This window comes from Medicago truncatula, chromosome 3 (assembly GCF_003473485.1).
Source record: "Medicago truncatula cultivar Jemalong A17 chromosome 3, MtrunA17r5.0-ANR, whole genome shotgun sequence".
NCBI lineage: Eukaryota > Viridiplantae > Streptophyta > Magnoliopsida > Fabales > Fabaceae > Medicago > Medicago truncatula.
Window position 1 is genome coordinate 20,288,126 of NC_053044.1, and position 24,050 is coordinate 20,312,175.

The 24,050-nt window shown below is 34.5% G+C and overlaps 1 protein-coding gene across 1 annotated transcript; it reads left to right on the forward strand.

Moving 5' to 3' along the window:
* Positions 1 to 16,718: 16,718 nt before the first annotated feature.
* LOC11407149 (uncharacterized) lies at positions 16,719 to 22,185 on the forward strand. Its single transcript, XM_003599784.4, has 3 exons — positions 16,719 to 16,850; positions 17,366 to 17,437; positions 21,353 to 22,185. The coding sequence occupies exons 2-3, from the start codon at positions 17,409 to 17,411 to the stop codon at positions 21,864 to 21,866; spliced, it is 543 nt and encodes a 180-aa protein (XP_003599832.1). The 5' UTR covers positions 16,719 to 16,850; positions 17,366 to 17,408; the 3' UTR covers positions 21,867 to 22,185.
* The last annotated feature ends 1,865 nt before the right edge of the window (positions 22,186 to 24,050 follow it).

A 24,050-nucleotide genomic window follows, 5' to 3' on the forward strand; every position in this document is an offset into this window, starting at 1 on the left:
TGCGTTTTTTCTTGTAGTGAAACTTGGTTTCTTTGTTCTGCTCTTTGACTTTTCCTTCTGAAGATCAGAGCATTCAGCAATAAAATGACCAGGCTTCTTGCAGTTGAAGCATCCCTTCTGATTTTCCTTCTTGAAGTTCTTATAGCTACCTCTCTTGCTCAAAAACTTCTTATGCTTCTTTGCTAGATATTCAAGCTGCTTATTGGAAAGCATGGCCATCTTTATAGATTGATCTTCATCAGAATCTCCGTCTGGTGATTCTTCTTCAGATTCACTGGCCTTGTATGCTTTAGATGGTAGAGCAATAGATTTATTCTTCTATGAGGACTCATGCTCATTCAGACTCATTTCATGTACCTTGAGGGAACTTACAAGATCTTCAACACTTAAAGTGTTTAGATCCTTAGCTTCCTCAATGGCAGTCACTTTAGGTCTCCATCTAGAAGGCAAACTTCTCAAAATCTTGCTCACATGATCAGAAGCAACATAACTCTTCTTCAGTATTTGCATTCCAGATACTAAAGTTTGAAATCTTGAGTACATCTCCTCTATACTCTCATCATCCTTCATTTTGAACAGCTCATACTGATGAACTAGCATAAGTGCCTTTGCTTCTTTAACCTTCTTGCTACCTTCGTAGTTTGCACAGAGTGAAGCAAACATTGCCTTAGCAGTGGATTTATCACTCATTTTCATATATTTAGTGCGTGGTATAGAAGCAACAATGATCCCTCTGATCTTGTGATACTTTTTGTATAGCTTCTTTTGAGCAGGAGTGTGTATCTTTCTGTCAATAGCAGCTCCTTCCTCATCCAAGTCCAGATCATCAACTCCATCTTCAAGAATATCCCACAGCTCCTCATCCAATCCCATGATGTAGTTGTACATGTTGGTTTTCCACCAAGAAAACTCTTCTGGATCTCCATTGAACTTTGGAGCTTTTCCAGAATCTGATTTCTTATCTGTACCATAATCATATGGCATAGCATTGTGTCTTGTAGTTGTACTGGATTCAGGTTCAGCAGACATGTTTTTCTCAGATCTTGAACTGTTACACGGTTAAGTGTTTTTCCAACAGATCAAAGCTCTAGATACCAATTGAAGGTGAGAAAAACACAAGAAATGGTGTTGAATTGTGTTTTCTTTTTCTCAAGATAAATTCTTCTTCTGAGATCACTTTAGAAGCTGTTTTAAAACGCTTCTGATGTGATGACACTTCAGAGGCAATTGACTTGCCTCTGATGTGCAGTTCAGAATTGGAAATGCAGCGGAGTAAAGCAGAGTAAGAGAGAAGAAAGAAAGACACAGACAATTATACTGGTTCCTTCCACAAATCGGAAGTAGTCCAGTCCCCCTTGCACTTCCAAAGAGAGTTTCACTAAGTTTAATCACAACTGATTACAACTGCTCAATACTACACCTAGTATGAGACTTCAAATTGCTCAAGCACGCAGGCAAGAGACTTCTTTTGCTCAAGCACTAAAGCAAGAGACTTTCTATGCTCAAGCACTAAAGCAAGAGACTTCCTATGCTCAAGCACTAAAGCAAGAGACTTCCTATGCTCAAGCACTAAAACAAGAGACTTCTATTCAAACAGAATTACATAGAAAATTGTTTGAGTTTGAACACTTGATATACAATCAGTGGTGTTCACAATACAATGCAAATGAAAGACTCTCTAGACTTAAGAATTTCTAAGATATATCAAATGAACACAGAAATTCTGTAACGCCCACTTTCGTTTAATTATTTATTTAATCGAGTCTAGGCAGTTATATTATATTTATATAATATATGTGTGATTTTTGATGAATTATGACGATTTAGATGATTTGAGATGAGTTATGTGTTTTGATGATTTTTATGAAGATTATGAGACTTATTTTATTATTAAATAAAATAAGATTTGAAAATAAAATAAAATATTTAGTTGAGGGCTGTTTTGAGATTTTAGAGAGTTTTGGGGGAGAAAGTGAGATAAGATAAGTTATTAAGAAGATATATAAAAAGGAAAGACCTTGGTTTAGAAAACGTTTTGTACGTACGACTGTTTTGGAGAAAAACCAATAGAAGGGAGAAGACCAAGAGGGAGAGCTGCGATTCTGCAAATTAAGGTAAGGGTGAGACTAATAATTCAGTAATTTTGATTGTTATAATAATTATGATTAATTGACAAAGTTAGGATTGATTTAGAAAAGTTTTGAAATTAGGTCAAATCCCTAAAATTGATGATCAAATGGTAAAAGTTGATTAGATTGATGTAGAAACCGTCCTATAACCTTAGAATATGTTTAGGATGAATTCTGGAATTGAAATTAGACTTAGAACCATGTGAGATTATGAATTTTTGAAAAAAAACTGCATTCTGCCCGAGCCTATGTTCATCGCTCGCCCTGGCGAGGGATGATCCTCGCCTCGCGAGTGATGAACTTCATTGCTCGCCACGCGAACCAAAACCCCTCGCCTCGCGGGTTGCATGTCGTAGCTCGCCACAGCGAGCAACCCTACTCGCCATAGCGAGCATGTCGAATTCTGAGTTTTTGACTTTTGAGTTGAACCTTAGATGCCTTTGAGTACCTTTAGGTGCCTACTAATGATTAGAGGATGATTTAGAACAAGATTGAACCTGGAACAACCTTGGTTGGGAATCTGGCTTGTACTCGCCATGGCGAGCAGATGCTCTCGCCTCGCGAGCACTTCCAGAACTGAGTGCATTTGAGAAGTTTGAGACTTTAGGTACTTGGATTGATTAGGATTGGAACTTTAGGTACTAATGAGACCTATTTAAGATATTTAATGAGATCGGTGAAGCTTTTATGAAATGCTAAATGATTATATTGTGATATATGGATTGATTGCATAACTTGAATTATTGTTGAATGATCAAGAAATTGTGAAAATGAATTGTTATTAAACTTGATATGATCTGATTATGCTGCAATTGTTATTTAACTAAGTTGCATGAGACTGAATAAGTTGATGAAGAACTCCAAATTATTGGATGTATAAGTGATATGATGATTAAGATGTTTTTGTTGATAGAGTCCATGCATTAGCATACATTGAGCTTTGTCCTCACCACGATAGGAGCTTGTGTTAATATTATTGTGTTATGAAATCTCACCCCTTCTGCTTGAAAATGTTGCTCTTCGTATGAGTAACTTGCAGGTGATCGTGCTTAGTGTGCAGTTTGCCGTCGTGAGTGGCCTTGCCTCACTGTGTCGTCTAGGTCGCTCTGATATGTAACGAGATGGGGTTAGATGATATGCATGCTTCATTCTCTTACGTGAACATTTATGTTATTTATATTATTGATTAACTCATTTGAGATATTTTGATGGGGCCTGCGTGCCAAAACGATTTATGGATTTCGAAATAATTTTCCGCTGCAACGTTTAAGATATTTTGCTGAAAGTTAAATTGTTATTTAACTGATTTTTGGATTATGTTTGAATGTGATATCCCGTTTATGATGTTTACTCTGATAATTGTTTAGAAATTTTTATATTGGGAAAACGGGGTGTTACAAATTCTAAGTGCTTTTATGTGAAACAAAATTAGCAGAGTTTGGGCGCTTTTTACTTGTTGTCTCATGTTTGATCTTCAAGTCTTCACTCCTTTATATAGAGATGTGAAAGAGTCATTGAGATCTTTAACCACGTCAATAGAGTCGTTGTGACACCTTGATCAATCACCAATGATCTTTTGCCTGATTTGGATGTTGTCCTATGAAGGATCACGTTCAAATCCATTCCTATCTTGAAGGAACATTTCTGGAGGCAGAGCTATTTTTCTTGTCTTGTAGCGTAGACAAAAACAGAGTAGTGGAGGTAGTGGTTTGTACACTTTGTACTTTGTCAACTCTCTTTGAAGGACAAGCATCCAATGCCTTTCAAATGAACCGTTGCCACCTTTCCTTTAGTCTTTCGCTTTCTTAGAATAGGTTGAACTATAGCTTCTGGTGATGAACTTTGCTTCTGATGACGTCATCACTTCAGAGGCACTTTGTCTTCAGGAGCACTTCATAACTTCAGACGCAGTTTTCTTCAGATGCTTTAGGCTTCTCTTTTTGTTGAAATTCTTGCTCTTTATTTGTTCTTTCAGGATCAATTTAAGATATCAAATTTTGTCTATAAACCTGTACACTTGAACAAATATTAGCATATCCAATTGACAATTTTTAATACTTTGTTATCATCAAAACTCTAAAGGTTTATTGTTAAACACATTTTGTTCCAACAAGTTACTTTTACTTTGATGGTATCAGAGCAGGTTCGAACATGCTCTTCTTCCGCAACTTCAATTTCTTCTTTTTCTTCTTTCTTGAATTCGTTGTTCTCTACTTCGATTCAAGTTTCTTTATGTTTCGATCAATTTGATCTTGCCTCGTTTTGGTTCAAATTGAGATTTGTTGTGAAGTTTTTCGTTAATCATGGTGAGGAATAACAACAACAACGCGCAGAATCAAGATTAAGGTCTTGATCCTTTCATTGTTCTTCCGTCTGAAAATTCTTCAATTGTCAGTGTTACTCCACAGTTAACTGGAGATAACTATCATTCTTGGTCAATGAAGATGAGGAGAGTGTTGGCAATGAAGAACAAGTTCAAGTTCGTTGATGGTTCAATACCAATACCTGATGAAGATGATTTGAAACGCATGGCTTGGGAAAGGTGCAATAATCTTGTTCATACTTAGTTTTCATAGAAAATGCAATAGATATGTGGAATTATTTGAAGGATCGGTTTATGAGAGGAGATTACATTAGAGTTGCTCAATTACATCAAGAAATTGCAAATTTGAAGCAAGGAAACCATAAAATCACTAATTACTTCACTGAACTGAGGGGATAAATATAGACCTATGCTTCAGTGTACTTGTCCAATGCCTTGTACTTGTCTTGCTATGAGAAATGCTAAGGGTTTTAGGGCAGAAGATAGAATCATACAGTTCTTGATTGGTTTGAATGAAGAATGTCAAGGAGTGGCTTCTCAGGTTTTATTGATGGATCCAATGCCACCAATTAATAGAGTATTTCCATTAGTTATGCAACAAGAAACGATGTTGCAGTATGGTGTAGTTAATGTCCAAAATACACCTTTGGAAGAAACTGCATGTCTGGTAAATGTTGTGAATGGACAAAAGCAGTTTGGAAGAGGTAGAGGTGGTAATTCTTATCAAGGAAGAGGAAGAGGAAATGGTAGAGTTTGTACTTTTTTTGAAAGATCGGGACATATTGTGGACAGTTGTTACAAGAAGCATGGATATCCACCAAACTAGGGTAGAGGAGGTGGAAATTATTATGCTAATATGGTAGATGCAGATGATACAGAGAGTAAGACTAACATTGGATTTGCAGGAATCACACTTCCAAAGGATCAGTATCAGAAACTCATAATGACTTTGTTGGAAAAGAAAAATCTTGAAGCTAAATGTTCAGCAAATGTGGTGAAAGGTAGAAGTTCATTTGTTCAGCAAATGTGGTGAAAGGTAGAAATTCCTTTTCACACATTAGAGGTAATTCATATCTGGCTAGTTTTGATAGTAAGCATAATGATACTGGATGGATTGTAGACACAAAAGAAACTCATCATACTTGTTATGATTTGAATTGGTTTACTAGTTACAATAAAATTGAACCTATTAGTGTAAATCTACCTGATGGAAGTATTATTGAAGCATGTTGCATAGGTCAAGTCCAATTATCTAAATATTTAAGCATAGATAATGTTCTTTATCTTCCACAATTTGCAGTGAATCTTATTTCTGTATCCAAGTTGTGTAAAGAGCAAAATTGCACTTTGCAATTTGAGGCTGATACTTGTGTAATATAGGAAAGGAACAATTTGAGGAAGATTGGTTTAGCTAAAGAGAGACATGGATTATATTACTTGAAGATTGATGAAAAGAGTGAAGTTTCAGTCTCAAACATCTCAGTTCCAGCAGAATTACATAAAGAGCATACCCCTATAGTGTTATGGCACCTCAGACTTGGAAATTTGTCTCAAGATAGAATAATGATGTGCATGAATAAAGTGTATAGCTATGTTCCTATTACTCCACATACTGCTTGTGATGTGTGTCAGATGTGTACACAAAAGATTTTGCCTTTCTCTATAAGCACTAAAAATGCAAAAACTGCTTTTGAATTAGTGCATTTTGACATTTAGGGGCCATATTGGTACAACTTATGTACATGGTCACAAGTATTTTCTTACTATTTTAGATGATTGTACTAGACATATTTGGATTGTTGTGATGAAGAATAAATCTGAAGCTTCTCAGAAAGTTAAGAGTTTTATTTCTATGGTTGAAAGACAGTTTGAAAGAAAGGTTAAATGATTAGGAGTGATAATGTTCCTGAATTCATGTTAAGAGAATTTTATGATGAGAAAGGTATCATACATCACAAGAGTTGTGTCTATACTCCACAGGAAAATGGAAGAGTGGAAAGAAGACACCAACACATACTTAATGTGAGTAGAGCCCTCATGTTTCAATCAAAACTACCTAAGAAGTTTTGGTCATATGTTGTGTTGCATGTTGTGTATTTGATAAACAGGATTTCCACAAAGATTCTAAATAATAAGTGATGAGTCATTTATATACTATTTTAATATGCTTTTTAGTTTAGTTTTATTTAGATTTTATATAATTTTATATTAGTATTATTTCCTTTTTAGGATAGTTTACTTTAAATTGCAATTTATTATATTTCAGGGAAGAATATTGGATGGATTGAGTCTTGGAGCAAAAGAAAGGGATTTGGAGCCGATTGGACACGAAAATATGAAGATTGAGAGACAAAATACGTCTCCCACAAGTCAGAAGCCTGGCACGGCCCGTGCTAGCCTTGGCACGGCCGTGCCACCCTCCAGAACACCTTTTGCTGCTTTTGCTTGGATTCTGAGCTATTCTATTTTAGCGCGTAATCTCTCGTGAAATATTCTTAGAATATACTTGCTTAGATTTTAAGTCAAATGTGTGCTATAAATAGAGTAGCTAGCCATCACAATTATTCATCTTTTCTTGGAATACAATATGTGACAATTGTCTTTCTAATAAAAGTTCATTTTACTTTCTTTGTTGTTTACTTTTATGTTTTCTCTCTTCTTCTCCTTGTCTACAATGAACGTCAGTGAGTAGACTTCTCTTGTCTTGGGATTGTTGGATAAGTCTAATGACATAATCCTAATCAAACCAAGCTTTAAACCTTAATCTTATGTAACCCTAATTCCTTATCTAAATTCACCGCTTTAACATGGATCAACCATTATCAAACTGTGGAAACGAAAGTGGAGGGTTTGATAATTGTTTATCCATCATCTCAAATATCAATTCATAAAACGAAAGTGGAGCTTTGATATTCGAACAAGTGAATTTAGACAAAGATTGTAAAGGCAGTGAAATAGTCTTTACAATCTTTGAGACATATAGTTTCGATCTTCAAGGGAACTAATAATGATCAAGTCGGCGAAATAGGCTTGGTTGTTAGAGGAACCAAAATCTAATAGTAATCAAGTCAGCGAAATAGGCTTGGTTGCTAGAGGAACAAAAGAGAAACTGTCTTGAGAAATTAGGTCTAACATAAAGTTATAAGTTTAATAGTTTGGTTTGAGAAGAACTTGTCGTTAGGATGAACCAATAATCCCAAGGCTTTTATCTTTTATTATTATTTTCTTTTAAATATATAAAAATACAACTTTCTACCTTATAAACCTTTAGTCTAATCATTATCTAAAGTTAATTGAATTCATAACTCCCTGTCGGAACGATACTCTTTTCATACTACTTCGGTAAGACCGTGCACTTGCGGTTTTATCCCATCAATAAGTCTTCATATGAAGTCTTATACAATGAAGTTCCTGATCTTAGTACTTTAAAAGTTTTTGGATGCTTGAGTTATGCATCAACCTTACTTGTTAACAGGTATAAGTTTGATCCTAGAGTAAAGAAGTGTGCTTTCTTAGGCTTCAAGTCAGGAATTAAAAGTTTTGTTCTAGTTGATGTTTGTAACACCCTAATCCTTTAAAGCGATAAATTATGCAAATAATGCAAATCATACAAAGGATTTAGATGTTACTTCTTCAATAAGTCCAAACATGCATAAATAATTTTTTAAAACATCGCAGCGGAATAATATCACAATATCTCAACAACAGATAATAAAAATATCCAAGTAGCCATGTCATAAATCATAATACATCTCCAGAATAAATGTGACACCTCAACATACTGAGTAATAAAAATCTCAACAAGTTAGAGAATATAAATAACAGATAGATACCTCTAATCAGAGCCTGACTCTAAGACTCCAAAAGCAAAAGATGGGGTAGCTCCAAAGCTAGCCTCTAGCATACTCACCAAGCAAAACAACAACTACTCACGAACATCGTCTACCCATCCATAAGAATAACGTAGGCGGTCAACCAAACGACCACTGAAGTTAGTTCATATTTCACAATTAAAGTATAATCAAATTAATAATGAGCGGCATAATTAAATTCAATTGGTTAAACAACACTTAAGTAGCTCAACTTCATTAGTAATCATCAAGCATACGGGTATAATAAAACACAAGTACATTTTCAACATCTTTACATATTCACCAAATTTCACCAAGCACATAATTCACTAAGTTCATCAATGCATGTAATTCACCAACTTCATCAATGCACGTAAATCACCAAGGTTCACCAAGCACATAATCAAATACAACACATTTAATCAATTTTCAAATGTATGTAATGCACCTAGACACGACTCTATATGCATGTGGTACTGGTCGTCATCAAGGTCGTCACCTCAAGATACAAATGTATCATAGTCGTCGTCATTTGAATACAAATTATTCTAGTCGTCTTTGTTGAATATAAATATCCTAGTCGTCTTCATTGGATATAAATATCCTACTTACGAATGCATGAACATATAACTCAACAATGCATACATTCAACAACAAATTGTCATCATATTTTAATATTGCAGCAATGGACACAACACCGCCAGGTTAACATCAAAGTCATTATGCACATCTTCTAAGGGTAAAGGTTTACTAAAGAAAACTTCATTACTAAAGTCAAATGACATCACATATGTTACGTCAGTTGATTTCCCCAACCAATGGCACACCCCATTAAAGTAAACCTCAGAATCTGTATTTAGATGGCGAGTCGGCATATCCAAATCGAGTTTCCTCCATGAGTCACTTTGCAAACTATATATCTCAAAGAAAGACTTAGGCATCAAATCATCCCAAAGACAATAATTAAATGAAATGTAAAACACATGTTGAATGACTTTGAAGTCATCACTAACATTATCATAGCCAAATCCATGCAAACTAATGTCAATAATAAATCCAGATGAAAACTCACCATGACCAGGTGGAATGTGTAACAGCCTGATTTTTAGCTAGATTTATTTTAATTACTTTTATTATGTGTTTTATGTGTTTGTGTGTGATTATTCATCTTTGGGTGCATTTTCATGGGTTTCCATGTTAGGAGGGTATTTTAGTCATTTTGGACTTAGGGGTATTTTAGTCATTTTGTGAGAACGGGTTAAATTATAATTTTGGTGGGAATTACTTTTAGTGATTAGTGAGAATAGTTATTTTACTAAGTTACTAGAGTAAAATTGAGATTTTACTGTTTAGCGACCGTTAGTGACATTTTACCGTTATTAGTTAATTACCTTTTGGAGTGAAGAAACATTTTAGTTTGAATAGAAATGGGTTAAGTCCACTAGAAACTAGATTAAGCCCATTAAGGGGTATACCAAATGAGTTTGTCTTAGGAAAATATCACTTCATTCATTTCATAAGATATTTTCTAGAGAGAGGTAGAGAGATAAAGTGGTGAAGAGAAGAACAAGGGTTAGAGAGAAGAGGAACTTGAAGAATTCAAGGGTTTGATGAATCATAGGAGCTAAAGTGAAGCTAGAGCTAATACTTGGAGATAATTAAGGTAAGGGGGTTAGTCTTCATCATAATCATCATTCACTACAAGAAATAACGCTATTTCCCAGGGCCTTTTGCCAGGGACTTGAACCCCTGGGAAATTTGAGTGGGGTAAAGCCAGGGAAACCCCTGGGAAAATGCAAAAGTTGGAATTAACAAATGACAAGGGCAAACCCTCACATAAGCCCTCGGAAACATTAGGCGGGAAATTGAAATTCAAATGGCACTGCAAATTCAAAATGGTATCAGCGTTTGTCAAGGTTTAAACGAGGGTCTGCCCCTCGGAACTCGTAAAGCTGACAAAGATTCCTGCACCTCACACATCTTCTGTGCTAAAGCTGCAGAGTTGAGACATTTTTGACCATTGGGACATAAATTACCGTTTGCCAGGGGCTACCCCTGGGAAAAGCCATGACTTTATTTGGCATAAAGCTGCATATTCTGAACGCTTTTCAGGTTGATTTGACTAGACAATTTGTGAGGGGCAAACCCCTCGGTCAAGCCCTGGCAAACTGTTTGGTTATAAAAATCAGCATACCTGTTTAATTTCACACTCTTCATTCATTTGAAACAAAGTTCTCTAAAAATCCTTTCTTCTTCTACCTTCATTTTTCTCCTTATTACATTCATCACCTTCATTCATTTGAAACATAGTTCTCTAAGAATCCTTTCTTCTTCTACCTTCATTTTTCTCCTTAATACATTCATCACCTTAATTCTCTAAAAACTTCTATTTTGTGGTACAAACTCATTTCACCTATTAATTGTTTTATTATTTCATATAATTATTCTACATATTTTCTTTGTTTTTTTCAACGGTGTTGATCAACCAATCTCTTTGCCAATTTTTTTTGTTTTTTTTTTTTAAGAAATGCATGTTGAAATACATAGTTTTTTCTTAGATTTGTTGTGTATATATATTTTATATCGTGTAGTTATATTAGAATGACAAAATAAACATGGTAGATTATGAGGTATTTTGAAATAGTGTATACTATTTTTTTTTAATTTAAAACTGTATTTTTTTTTTAAGTTTAGAGAAAATAGTATTTTTTTAAAATCGTATATTTTTTTAACTTTAATTTTTCTAAAACTGATTGTTTTTTTAATTAAAAACTGTATTTTTTTTAAGTTTAATAATTTTTCTGGTGTAAAAAAAAAAAATACTTCAAATAGTAAAACTGTTTTTTTTTTAAATATTTCTGGTGTAAAGATTTTTAATAAATTAAAATCTATTATTATATTTTATCAATTTATAAAATAAAACAATATAATATAATAATGCATATTGTTTAAAAAAGAGGGACTCAAAAATAGTATAGTACAAAAAATTTAAAGTTGTTTATTGATCAAAAACAACTTTTAAAAAAAAAACAATTTTTAAATTAATTTAAATACATTTTATTAATTAATAAAATATTCATTTTAATAAATAAAATATTTTAAAAAAAAAAATAACATGGACGTTTGCCAGGGGTTAAACCCCTCGCATATCCCTGGTTTTTTTTTCAGGTCAGACTTTCTTCACATCAGTCACTTCAGCGCAGGCAGCGCAGGCGTAGTCAGAGTTGCAGAAAATTTGCAGACAAAAGTGAGGAAATTTGCCAGGGTTTATGCCAAGGTTTAAGTCACGTGTTATGCCAGGGGTTCTGCCCCTCGTTTTTCTCCCAGGGGTGTAGCCCCTGGCAAAAGGTTTGCGATGAGCGCTTTTGCCACTGCTTCCGCCCCTGGCTTTTTCTCTCACAAACGTCCCTTTTGCCAGGGATTTTGTCCTTTTGACAAGGATTTTGTCCCTGGCAAAAGGTAATGTTTCTTGTAGTGATTATTTTGTAAATTTCAATTGTTGTATGAATTTTTGCATAATGGATAATTGTTGCTAAATTCGTGCTCCAACTGTGATGATATGTTTGTATGCATGAATTGATGATAATTGTATGATTGTTGGTGAAATTACATGTTCAAATATGAACAAATGATAAGTTGTGAAAATTGTGCTCAATTGGTGAATTTTGCTAAGTTGTTGTTGAATTGAGTTATGATTCTTGTTCAATTGATGTTATGGCTGTTAATTGATGTTGTGGTTGATGAATCATTGCTTGGGTATGCATATTCATGAATTGATGATGAGAATTTGAATTGTTGTTGTTGTTTTGGTGAAAATGGTGAATTGGTCCAATTGTCAAGTGTTTTCAAGTTTGATTGAGTCTTTGTGAGTTGTTTTAGTCATATTGACCTATAAACATGTTCTGGAAACACATTTGGGCAACGAGGGATCAAAATTGGGGATTTGGGATGAAAAGGGGTCCAAATCCGTAACATTTTCTGCAAACCTGTGAAGGTTCGCTTAGAGGTTCACTTAAGCGACCTGGTAAGCGAACATTCATAGTTTTCTAGGTTCAGTTCGCCTAAGCGAACTGTGAGCGAGCTAGTAAGTGAAGATTCCTGGTTGCTACTGGAACTCGTTCGCTTAAGCGAACATGTGGTCGCTTAAGCGAACTGGTGAGTGACCAGTCAGCGACCAGAAAGCGAACAAAGTGAATTGCTATTGTAACTTGTTCGCTTAAGCGAACCAGGTTGTCGCTTAAGCGAACAGCTCCAGTTTCAGCCACTTTGATCTTTTGTTCCGGGTCTTTGGGGGCCATTCCGAGCTTTCTTAAATGATTCTTTAAGCATGTTTAACTACTGTTAATCCCAACCTACTGGAACAATGATTGTTTGCCTAAACTTGAATTTCTTCAAATGAGTCTTAACTTGGGAAATTTTGGGAATTCCAAACTTTGTCGAAAACAAATTTTATAAACTAATAAAGCTTGCAAGTTGAACCTACAGCTCATATAGACTTAGGTAATACTTGTAAGAGTGATCAAACATCTTAATCAAGTAGAAAGTGATATTTCGGGTGGGAATGTGAAAGGTTGTGAAAACGGGATTTTCATATGAACTTAAGTTGTGCTTGGGTTGATGTTAATGATCCGGAGACGACTTGACTTCATGAATATATTGTCGATTAAGATTGTTTGAAGGTTTTCAACTTGTCTATGTCGTTTTGTCTTGGAGTTCGTCAAGGTTGGCCGGTGGCCACTTGGTATAGTTTTAGTCGGAAATGTTTCTTGAACCAATTGTCCTAAGAATTGTGGTGACTATCTTTATATAACTAAGTGAAGTTGTATGAATGAATGATTGTTTTGGATATGATATTTATCATAAGATGTGTATGCTATCTTACTTAGAATGTAAGAAATGTTGAATTGGTGAAGCTATATGTGATAGTTGATGTTGGATGACATTGTTGATTATTGATAATCATGTTGATGTGTGATGATAAATACTATGATTTAATTGTGTGTGGACATGTTTTCTTGATAATGCAATGTTGTGGAGATAATCAATATAATTGGGTGTTGTCCTATATATTGAGGTTGAAATTGTGGATTGTTGTCGCATTATCGAGTCCTTATACATGTCCATGCATCATAGTCGTGTTGAGATGATGATTTATTCATTATTGGGCTTCGGCCTAGCAGAGATCTTTTGAGATCTATTTTTAGGGCTTCGGCCTGGCAGAGATCTTTTGAGATCTGGATACGATGTTTGATTTCGTTATAGGGCTTCGGCCTGGCAGAGATATTTTGAGATCTGGATTTGGGTGACGACCCTTTGGAGATTTGGTACAACATGCACATATGTGTCAATAGGTGCATATCATGGCATGAGTCTTATTGATATATGTGATTGGTGATTATTCATGAAATGTAATTAATGAGTGTTCATGATAAATGTGGTTGGTGATTGTGATTGAATATTTGTGAATTGATAATTGTTCATGTGATTGATGATTGTTGATGTGAGATATGGTGGTGTGATGTAAGTATTAATGTGTGATTATTATTGATCAAATGCATGATTTTAATTGAAATATCCATGTTAACTGTTAATTGGATTAATTTAACCGCCTACCTGTCTGTATGGATGGGTAGACGTTGTGCAGGAGTAGTGCTTAGTGAGTTTGTGCTCGGATATCGGGAGCTTTCTCCGATATCGGTGTTGAGTTTAGTCGGCTCTGATCTAGGCTTGTTGAGTCGGTCTAGATTAGTTTATTTTGGATTTTGTTATGTTTGGAGATTACCCGGTTGTTGGGATTTTTGAGATGTATCTATGTTGATGTAATTTATTGATTCATAACATGTATATGTTGATTACTCTGGTTTATATTCCGCTGCGACTGTTGAGGTTTATATACATGTTTATTGGTTTTTGAATTTTGAATGTGGCGTAGCTTCTATTTCTTGAATAAATGTATTATTCGCATGTTTAATTTCTTTAATAGAAATAGGAGTGTTATAGAATGACCTTAATTTCCTCGGTAGTTGGGTTTAATAATATAGCCTCTGTATGATTGTAACAATTGTAGATACAAAGAGTACCATTAATAGCAGAATCTAGAATACAAATAAGAGTAACACCATTCCGTTGAATGTGAAATGGAGGTGGCACATCCTATTTGACTTTATTCTCATAATTATCATCAAAAATTAAATATAAATTACAATGATAGTCGGAACTCACAATCTGGTTTAAAATGAGACAAGCATTGTCGTAAAGTCGATGAGATTTGGATATGAGGTTTTCGCAAAACATATTGATGAAATTAGGGTTTTCAAATAAAAGAGACCATAATTTGCGAGCGCAAGAAAATCTCTTGATGGATTTAACAGGAAGGTTAGAGAGAATAAAGAAAACAATTTCATTGGGTATATAATTACTACCAACCTTCTCTTCATTTGTTGGAGCCATAACTATCGATAGAGTTCACATCATAGTGAAATGAGCGCAAATAAATAAAACGGCGAGAGGTATAAGAGATTGGTGTATTTTTTATATTTTATTAAAAAAAGTGTGTAAAATATTTTTCAAATCTTTTCATTTTGGGTAAGCTTTTCAATTTTAATTAAATAATTATGTAAATACCATATGATGTCTTTCTCCTTGATAGAATAGAATGACCTCATTGTAAAAAAAGGGCTAAATTCCATTTTAGGTCCCTTAATTATTTAGGTAGTATCGCTTTGGTCCTTTAATTAAAATTCGATTTATTTTGGTCCCTTAACTTCTCTTTGTTACACATTTTGGTCATTTCTATTAGTTTTAATTCAAAAACATTAGGTTTTCTTCATTTTCTTCTGGAATTTTTTTGAGATTCTTGTTGTTGATGGAGATGATATGAAGATGAAAAAGAGGAGAAGAAGATGAAGAAAACCTAACGTTTTTGAATTAAAACTAACGGAAAGGACCAAAATGTGTAACAAAGAGAAGTTAAGGGACCAAAATAAATTGAATTTTAATAAAGGGACAAAAGAGATACTACCTAAATAGTTAAGGGACAAAAAATGCAATTTAGCCTAATAAAAAAGTAGACTGTTAGATCTTTATCAAAACATAATTTAAAAGAGAATGTCAAATGTCTCATAAGCATAGTTCTATTACCAATTGTATGCAGGGTCAAAGTTGGAACTCCGAATTACTCATGGAATGTCATATGTCTCGTGGAAATAGTTGAGGTGATAGAGACATTGTAATATTCAGGGGTCGAGATTCGAACTCCGAATTTCTGACTTACATCTTTTTTACTCATGATGTTGGCATCAAATGAGTTAAATGTTGGATATATTAGAAATATCATCAGCGGCGTATCCTAGGCACATGAGCAGATGCACAACCTAGTTTAGTATATGTAAATTGAGTTTTTCTATCATGTGTAAATTCGCACATGTTAAGGAGTTTAAAATAGTAAATTGTATCGGAACTTGTGCATTTTATATTATATATATATATAACTTTTAAATAAATAATTGTTCTTTTTCAATGTAAAGTTGCTACTTTTAATTCCTGTAACATGTGCAATATTGCACATGTTAGACGAACTCATATAAATTAATTGATAGGTATCATGGCACCCACATGCTCGTAAGAAGATATGCCACTGGAGATGACTCGTATACTTAATGTCTTAAGGTTTTGAATGGAGACGTCGTGTCCCCATTTCTTTCTCCTTTACCACTCTTCCCAACAAATAAAAGTTTAGTGAAATATTAAAAGTTAGGCCAAATAGATTATCATATCCTTTAAAATTAACGTTTGTACTGGATTAGGTATTTCGGTTTTAAGTTGGTTTTTTATATCCGTAAAAGTGGACATGTTATCTTTTAACATTTTTTTTTTTTAACAAATAGATCCATCTTTTATCTAACTTTGTTAAAAAAAAAAAAAAACTTACACCACCATTTGACATTGATCATTTTTTTTATAGATCCAAAATAATGTTTATGACATCAAATATTATTATTTACCTATGTTTTCTTCTTATTGTTTTCCAATTCAATTATAATTTTACTAATAAATATTTTATCAACAATATTATAAATTAAGTATTTAATTTTTTTTGTCAAAAAAGAATTTGATCATTTTTGTCTCAAACTAAAACTGAGTTTTATGAAAAAAAGATTTGGATATATTTGATGATTTAAAGAACTAAATACAATCTAGAAGTTTTAGTTCATCTGATAAATACCAAAATTGCATAGCCAGACGTTGTGATCCAGGTTCGAACCCGAAAATTCACAGTTGAGTGTGAGTTTAATTTTAATAGATTACCACTTTATCCAAGAAAAAAAAAGAAAACTAAATACACACTTTTACAAATAAAAAGAGTTAATTTAAAATTAAAAAAACTAAAAAAAATTAATCTACATTAAACGTCATTATACACGCAGGTATTCAAGAATCAAAGAACAAATACAGCCAAAACGGAGTGAGTTTGTAAGAAGAAGAAGAAATCGTATTCAAAATCATAAGGTTCGTTCAACATCAATTTACAAACAGAGTCTCTCTCAGGTATTCAACAAAACCCTTTCATCTTTTCTTCTTCCTCCATTTTCTTTCCAAATTCTTTTTATTAATGTTGGTTTGGATTTGATTATTTGAGTTTATCAACTAGTATAAGCTTTTGTATGACTATTTCAAAGAACTTATGACCTATAAAGCATGGGTACAGACACGGACACCGCTCACGACATTGGACATGTTGACACGGATAAAGTTTTGAGAAAATGACATAATTCAATATAATCATTAGTGTTGGTGTCGTGTCGCTGTCGGACACACCTTCAATTAGAAGTGTCCATATGCATCGGGCTGAAAACAAGTCGAGTTGAGTCGAACTTGATTCAGCTTGGCTCGACTCCATCAGTATTGGATGGACTCAAAACTCGAACTGAGTTCATCACAAATGTTTTTCCAACTCGAACTCGACTCAATTCAAGCTCACAAACAACTCGGTTCAACTCAAAATGTATTTGGCATTGTTAATAACATGCAAATTTTATGGTTTGCCAATTTTTACGCTGCAGGTGGAGTTTTGAAGTGTGGTATTAATAACTAGACTTTGCAACAATGGTTTTGATAAGCGGGAATAACAAAAGGTAAGTTTAAAAGACTAGTATAAACCTTCTTTTTAGTTATTGCTCCTATTTGTTTAGTAGACTATATTAACGTTCTTTATGACAATAGAACTTGTATTCGGATAGAGAGTACAGGGGAATTAGAGTTAAGTTAGTTAGAGGAATAATTACTATGAAGCACGGACACAGACACGGACACCGGACACGACACGCCGACACGGATAATAATTTGAAAAAATGATATAATTTAGTGTAATCATAGGTGTCGTGTCGGACACCGACACGTGTCTGACACGGGACACGCCTAATCCAAAGAGTGTCCGTGCTTCATATTATATTTGTCTAAACTTGTATTTTCAAAATCCAATTACCGGTTGACTAAGTTGAGTCATTTTTAACATTTTTATTATTCACATCTGAATCTCAAAGACCTTCGCTGTAAGTTAAACATTAAGCACCAAAATTCTTAAAACCGTCATTTTCGCTCTTACTACTAGTACTATGTTTTTGTAGAGGATAGATTTTGGTGAATGTTAGATCTGCCAAAAGAGTTTTGATCACTTTTTCATGTATTGTCAGAGAAGTTTTGTGTGGAGCATAGAAGCCCAGCTTTTCTGATGATGTGAAAGTTATGTCGTAATCTGATGTCTATTGCGCTGTGGTTCCCTTTTCTATTTGATAGAAATGTGGGTCTAGGTGTCAGCCCTAATGTTAAGCCCAAAGTTTGGAGTTTCTATACGAGGAAAAATAAGAAAGAGAAAGGGAATGATGAGGTGGCAGATAGTGAAACAGAATTGCCAAACGTGTGAGTGTGAGGCAAGGAATCTGTTATTAGTGGCAGAGTGAGGGTAGAGGGGATCAACAAGCTACCATTCTCTGAAGGGGAACTGCTCTGTGCATCTTAGGAGTCTTAGTTCTTTGCTATAATTTCCTTTCACAAAATAATACAGATCAATTCCCCTCATTGACTGCATCATTGTATGTGCAAGTTGTGCAGGATCATGAGTGGTTGGTTTCGCTTTTTACCCCAAGCTGTGCAGGATCACGAGCGGTTGGTAGATTTGCCAAAATAGTTTTGGATCATGAGTGTTTTGTGAATGTTAGATATTTTTCGTCAGCCTTGGTCAACTTGACGACCGATTTGTTAAAATTCTCATCAAGCCGCTCCATGGTGACACATTAGATGAGTTTCGCTATGCAGTGTAGAAAATTGAACTTCCAATGTTAGACGGCGATGACCCGGCAAGATTGATATAGGGTTGGTTTGGATTTGATTATTTGTTTAAAAGACTGCCATAAACCTTTTTTTTTAGTTATTGGTCAGCTCCAATTTGTTTAGTCGACTATATTAATGTTCTTTATAGAACTTATATTAGGATAGAGAATACAAGGGAATTAGAGTAATTAAGAGTTAAGTTAGTTATTGGAATATTTGTCTAAACATGAGGATAGAGTAGAGGGGATGCACTGTGTATTGTTAACATCAGAAATGCTACACACCAACCCTCTATCACATGCTTGTATGTTGTGCCATGTCGCTCTTTTCCAAAAGCCAATTACCTATTTACCGGTTGACTAAGTTGAGTCATTTTTAACATTTTATTATTCACATCTGAATCTCAACGAACTTCGCTGTAAGTTAAACATTAAGCACCAAAATTCTTAAAACCATCATTTTTGCTCTTACTACTAGTACTATGTTTTTGTAGAGTATATATATTTTGTGAATGTTAGATTTGCCAAATGAGTTTTGGAACACTTTTTCATATGTAGCCAGGGATGCTTTTCTGATGATTTGAAAGTTATGTTGTAATCTGGTGTCTATTGCCCCATGATTGAAGTGTAGTTTTCAAGGGCAGTTTGTTGTGGCTGCCTTTTCTATTTGATAGGGATTCTAATGTTAAACTCAAAGTTTGGAGGGTCTATGTGAGGAAAAATAAGAAAGAGAAAGGGAATGATGAGGTGGCAGATGGTGAAACTGAATTGCCAAACACGTGACTGTGAGGCAAGGAGTCTGTTATTGATGGAGGAGTGTTTGTCGAAGGGAGCATCTAGTTAGTTATGAACACTTGAATTAGGCAGAGAGCTACCTTAGGAGTCTTAATTCTATTCTGTAACTTCCTTTCACCAAATAATACAGATCAGTTCCCCTCATTTACTGCATCATTTTTCCTTTACATTTACTGATTTTCTATTAATTGGTCCGAGCTGCCGGATCCGATTGTCGGAGGAGATCATTTCAGAGCCTGTCTGGGAGTGATAAAAATCGGATGCCACCCAAGAAGATGGAGCTAAGGTGAATGCATTAAACAGTGAAGTTGCCACGCTCAAGCAAACCCTTGCTGAGATGCGTGTGCAAGCTGTGCAGGATCAAGAGCGGTTGGTTTCGCTTATTACCCCAAGCTGTGCAGGATCATGAGCGGTTGGTAGATTTGCCAAAAGAATGTGAGATATTTTTTGTCAGCCTTTGTCAAATTGACAACCGATTTGTTAAAAATCTCATCAACCAGCTGCATGGTGACACATTAGATGAGTTTCGCCCGGCAAAATTGATGGCCTGCGCATTAATCTGTCAGGACAAAACCAGAGGTGAAGGTGAGTTTGGCTCAACTTTTCATGGATGGGCCTACAATTATGTTTTTCAGAGGATGATCAAGATCTGACATGGGAAAGGATGCCTTGTGCGAAAAATATGGGGGACTCAGAGATGGTAAGGTATTTGAACAACTCTCTGTGTTACAACAAGATGGGAGTGTTGAATTCATACATCAGAGTTCGAGCCTTTAGTCACTCAGGTGCATCTTTTACCGTAAGCGCAGTATGTTCAGTACTTCATCCATTGTCACCGAGAAAGGTATAAGAGACCATGTACGGAACTTGATTGTGATGTGTCTGGTCATGCAGGCAAAGTTGTTGATCGTAGCACTAGCAGTGAGATGGATACGCATAAGGGAACTGGACCAGGACACGTTAAGCTTTGTTGCACTGGGTGGATGTAATTTAGAGAAAATAGAAACAACAAAGTTGTAGCTATGGGTGGAAATTTGTAGTGCAGCCGAAGGTGACTGTAGTAAACACGGCAAAGTTTGCGGGAAGATTTTTAAGGTGGATGTGGTGTTTTTTAGGTAGCTCTCACTAGAGAAAGTGTAGCGCAGGAGCTGGTGTCGATTCTTTTATCAATCGAATTGTTTCAGTCTTGTAGGAAGGGCTTGCTTGTTGAATTACCGCTAGATGCTAAGATCAGTGCACCGATGGAAAAGAGAAACAATGGATGAGTCAAACTAAATGTGCTCAGTAGGAAAGAAACAAACGACAAAACGATACCTAAAGTGATGCGCGCAACAGCATAGCAGTCATATATGGTCGGTTGGGTTTTGGGAGTGGCTGGGCTTGGACCAACAGAGGATGCGCGCCATGAAAACTAGCCTGAGAAGCTGTCGGATGCGTGCCATGCATGGAAGAGACGCCAAAAAAATCCAATAACAAAGTGGAATTGATCGGTGTGCGCGACAGCGTATGAGTCTGAAACTTCGCCATCAGGTAGATTGGAAGGAGTTGCTTCTGATGACAGGTTCGTCTTGTGAGCAGCTAAGTACAGTGGCTGAAGTGATCAGGAAAGACATGGATGAAAAATAGGCTATATGAAACAGAACATAGAAAATATATTTTGAAGCGCTGGAATAATATAGAAACTTGTCAGAAAACTGTTATGGTGGCAGCCGGCAGCGGCTGTGATGAACCTCAATGATTACATCATTGAAACATACTCTTATACCATATAGAATTTGTAACTTTGTGTGTCTAAATCATACCATATTCACTTCTATTTCTAACATGCACGATAAATGTTAATTGATATGGTTTATTAATTCTAATTGTAATTCTTCTATTCTAACAATACTAAGTTATCTATTTTCATCTGATGTTCAACTACAGTGTGTTACAGCAAGCAAATGATGGAAGGGCAAAAGCACAAGGTGTTACAGTGCACCAGAATTCACATCAACAAGGAAATAAAAGCGTTGAGAGCGTACGCACCCAGAATTTGCCCAACACAGTGTTGGCCAAAGGAATGACAACATTGGATGAATTTAAATACGGGTTTCCGTCCGAAAGCTTATCGACTATTTCAAATAAATGGTGGGGATGGGGTGATTCTGACGATCGTACTGACACAAACCAAGATGGAGGCAAGAGTCAACCAGAAGAAAGCGGAGGAGAGGCAGAAAAGAAGGAACGTGAAACAGGAAAAGCTGAAAGTAGTGAAGAAACTCGTCATGGTTTATCTTTGTTGAGATCTGTGAGGAAAAGAGCTGTAGAAGAAGGAAGAGAAACATTTAACTTAGGTGTTTTTCGAGGCTTTGGTGTAAACAAGCTAGCCAAAAGGGAGAAAATATTGCTCCATCAAATATTTGGATCTTCATTGCCAAAATCATGGATGGATGCATGACTTGTTATTTAGGGTTTAGATTTGGTGCCATAAGCTGTCCGCTCTTTGGTAAACGGTCGAGATCGTTACTGTGTGAAAACCGGAATCTGGATCTTGTAATATCATTCTGCATGGCTTCTTACACTGATTTCTGCATTGAGTACTTAAGCAACAACTTCATGTGAGAGTTTCTTTTTCTTTCTTTTATGAATGTTGTAGTTTTAATCTCAGGTAGTTTCTTTGGGCTGGTGTTTGGAACTAATGGAATGTGACACTTTTATTCTTATATCACTTCCTGATATCTTAAATAAGACTTAATCAAAATTAGTTTAGTTATTAACAATGGATTGTCGAAAAAAGGTTATTAACAAAGGACACTTTTCCTGTCTTTTATATTGTTTATTATGTTGAAGATTTCATTAAAATCCTGTCATTGCTTTTCAGAGTGTACTTGAGTAAATGACTTAGTTAATCGCTTTTTTCTTTCTACTCATAGTTAATCGCTTGTTGAACGTGTTTATTTTAATATACAAACATTTTATCGATATATTATTTCTACAATAAACGAAAATAAGGTTAATTTGTTCTTATATAAGTTGAAATTGTTTTCACAAGGTAATAAATGGAAAGTTTGTTTTTTTTTTTTTTGAAAGAAAATGGAAAGTTTGTTAAAATGCACTTGTTTGTATAGGTACTATAGAATTGAATAGAATAATATAACATCAACTTTTTTAAAAATTAGCTATCATATTTAATTTTATTCCACTTCATTTCGTCCCATACCACCAAAAAGTCGTAAATAAGCTCATATAGATGTTTATTATGTTGCAAAAGACACTCAAAAAAATCGTGAGTAAGCTCTTCAAAATATGCATCATAACATTCTTGTTGAAAGATGCTTAAAAAAAGTCGTAAATAAGCTCTTTAAAATTCAGCTCACTCAAATTTTTAGGTCTGGAGAATCTGTTTGCTTTTCAGTGGAATAGGCTTTCAAGTTGGTTTTGGTCAAGAAAATGTGTAGGCTCATACTATGTTCCTCAAGTACATTAGAACAAGAATATTTCAATAAGGAATTTAAGCATTTTTCAACCTATGAAATCGAATTCTTTTATTATTGATCCATTTTTTTTTTTAGAAAAATCAATGTATTTTTATAAAATATAAAACTAAATTTTTTTTACAAGTGATTTCTTTTCAAAAATGAATTAATATTAAGAAGAAAATTCATGTTCACATATTTTGCTGAACTGCATTTCATTCCATAAAACCAAAATACCTCTCAAGTCTATGAATGAAGATTGAATAAAAGACACAAGTTGATGATTTTTATGCCATATACAGTGGTAAATTTGTTGGGGTATCAAAATTGTATGTAATATAAATTAAACAACAATCTAGTGGTTGTTATCACAGTAGAAATATTAACAACAAGACGGAGGCAGGAATCAAACCTGCGCAATTTCACTATAAGTTTGGCACCCCTTCCATTGCTACCAAGGGAAATTTCTTAATATTATATATAGCAATCTTAGGGGATGCCATAGCACCTGGGGGTCTTCAAAGAGATCTACCCCTGGCCATATGCTCTGACCAATGGAGCCATGTATGCGGCGAAGCTACCAATAATTTCATGATGTGGCCATATATATATATATTTATTATAAAAAAATTAACGGTAAATTTAACTAATAAGAAAAAAAAATAACAATAACTATTACTGATATAAAATGTACTTTATAAAATATACTTAAAACAACAAAAACGGATTATTATACCAAAAAAAAGTAATTCGGAGTTCGACACAAAAATAACCAAAGTTAAACAAAAATTATTGCACCTTAACTCAAGCATGGGATAGCCAAACATAAATGACTAGGGGTAGCTAAATATAAAAGTATACCTGTTAACTCAATAATTTTATTTTTTTGGATATAAAATTTGTGATATATCCATGCCTATTATTATATATAGCAATTTTGGGAGATGCCATGGCACCTGAGGTCTCCAAAGAGATCTGCCCCTGACCATATGCTCTGACCAATGGAGCCACGTATGCGGCGAGCTACCAATAATTTCATGATGTGGCCATATATATATATATATATATATATATTATAAAAAAATTAACAGTAAATTTAACTAATAAGATAAAAAGTAACAATAACTATTACTTATATATAATATACTTAAAACAACAAAAATGGA

Bases quoted from the DNA above. Each gene is read 5' to 3' on its own strand.
- LOC11407149 (XM_003599784.4), top strand. From the start codon at position 17,409: ATGGTTTTGATAAGCGGGAATAACAAAAG. The intron at 17,438-21,352 runs GTAAGTTTAAAA...GTTCAACTACAG, and splicing joins ATAAGCGGGAATAACAAAAG to TGTGTTACAGCAAGCAAATG.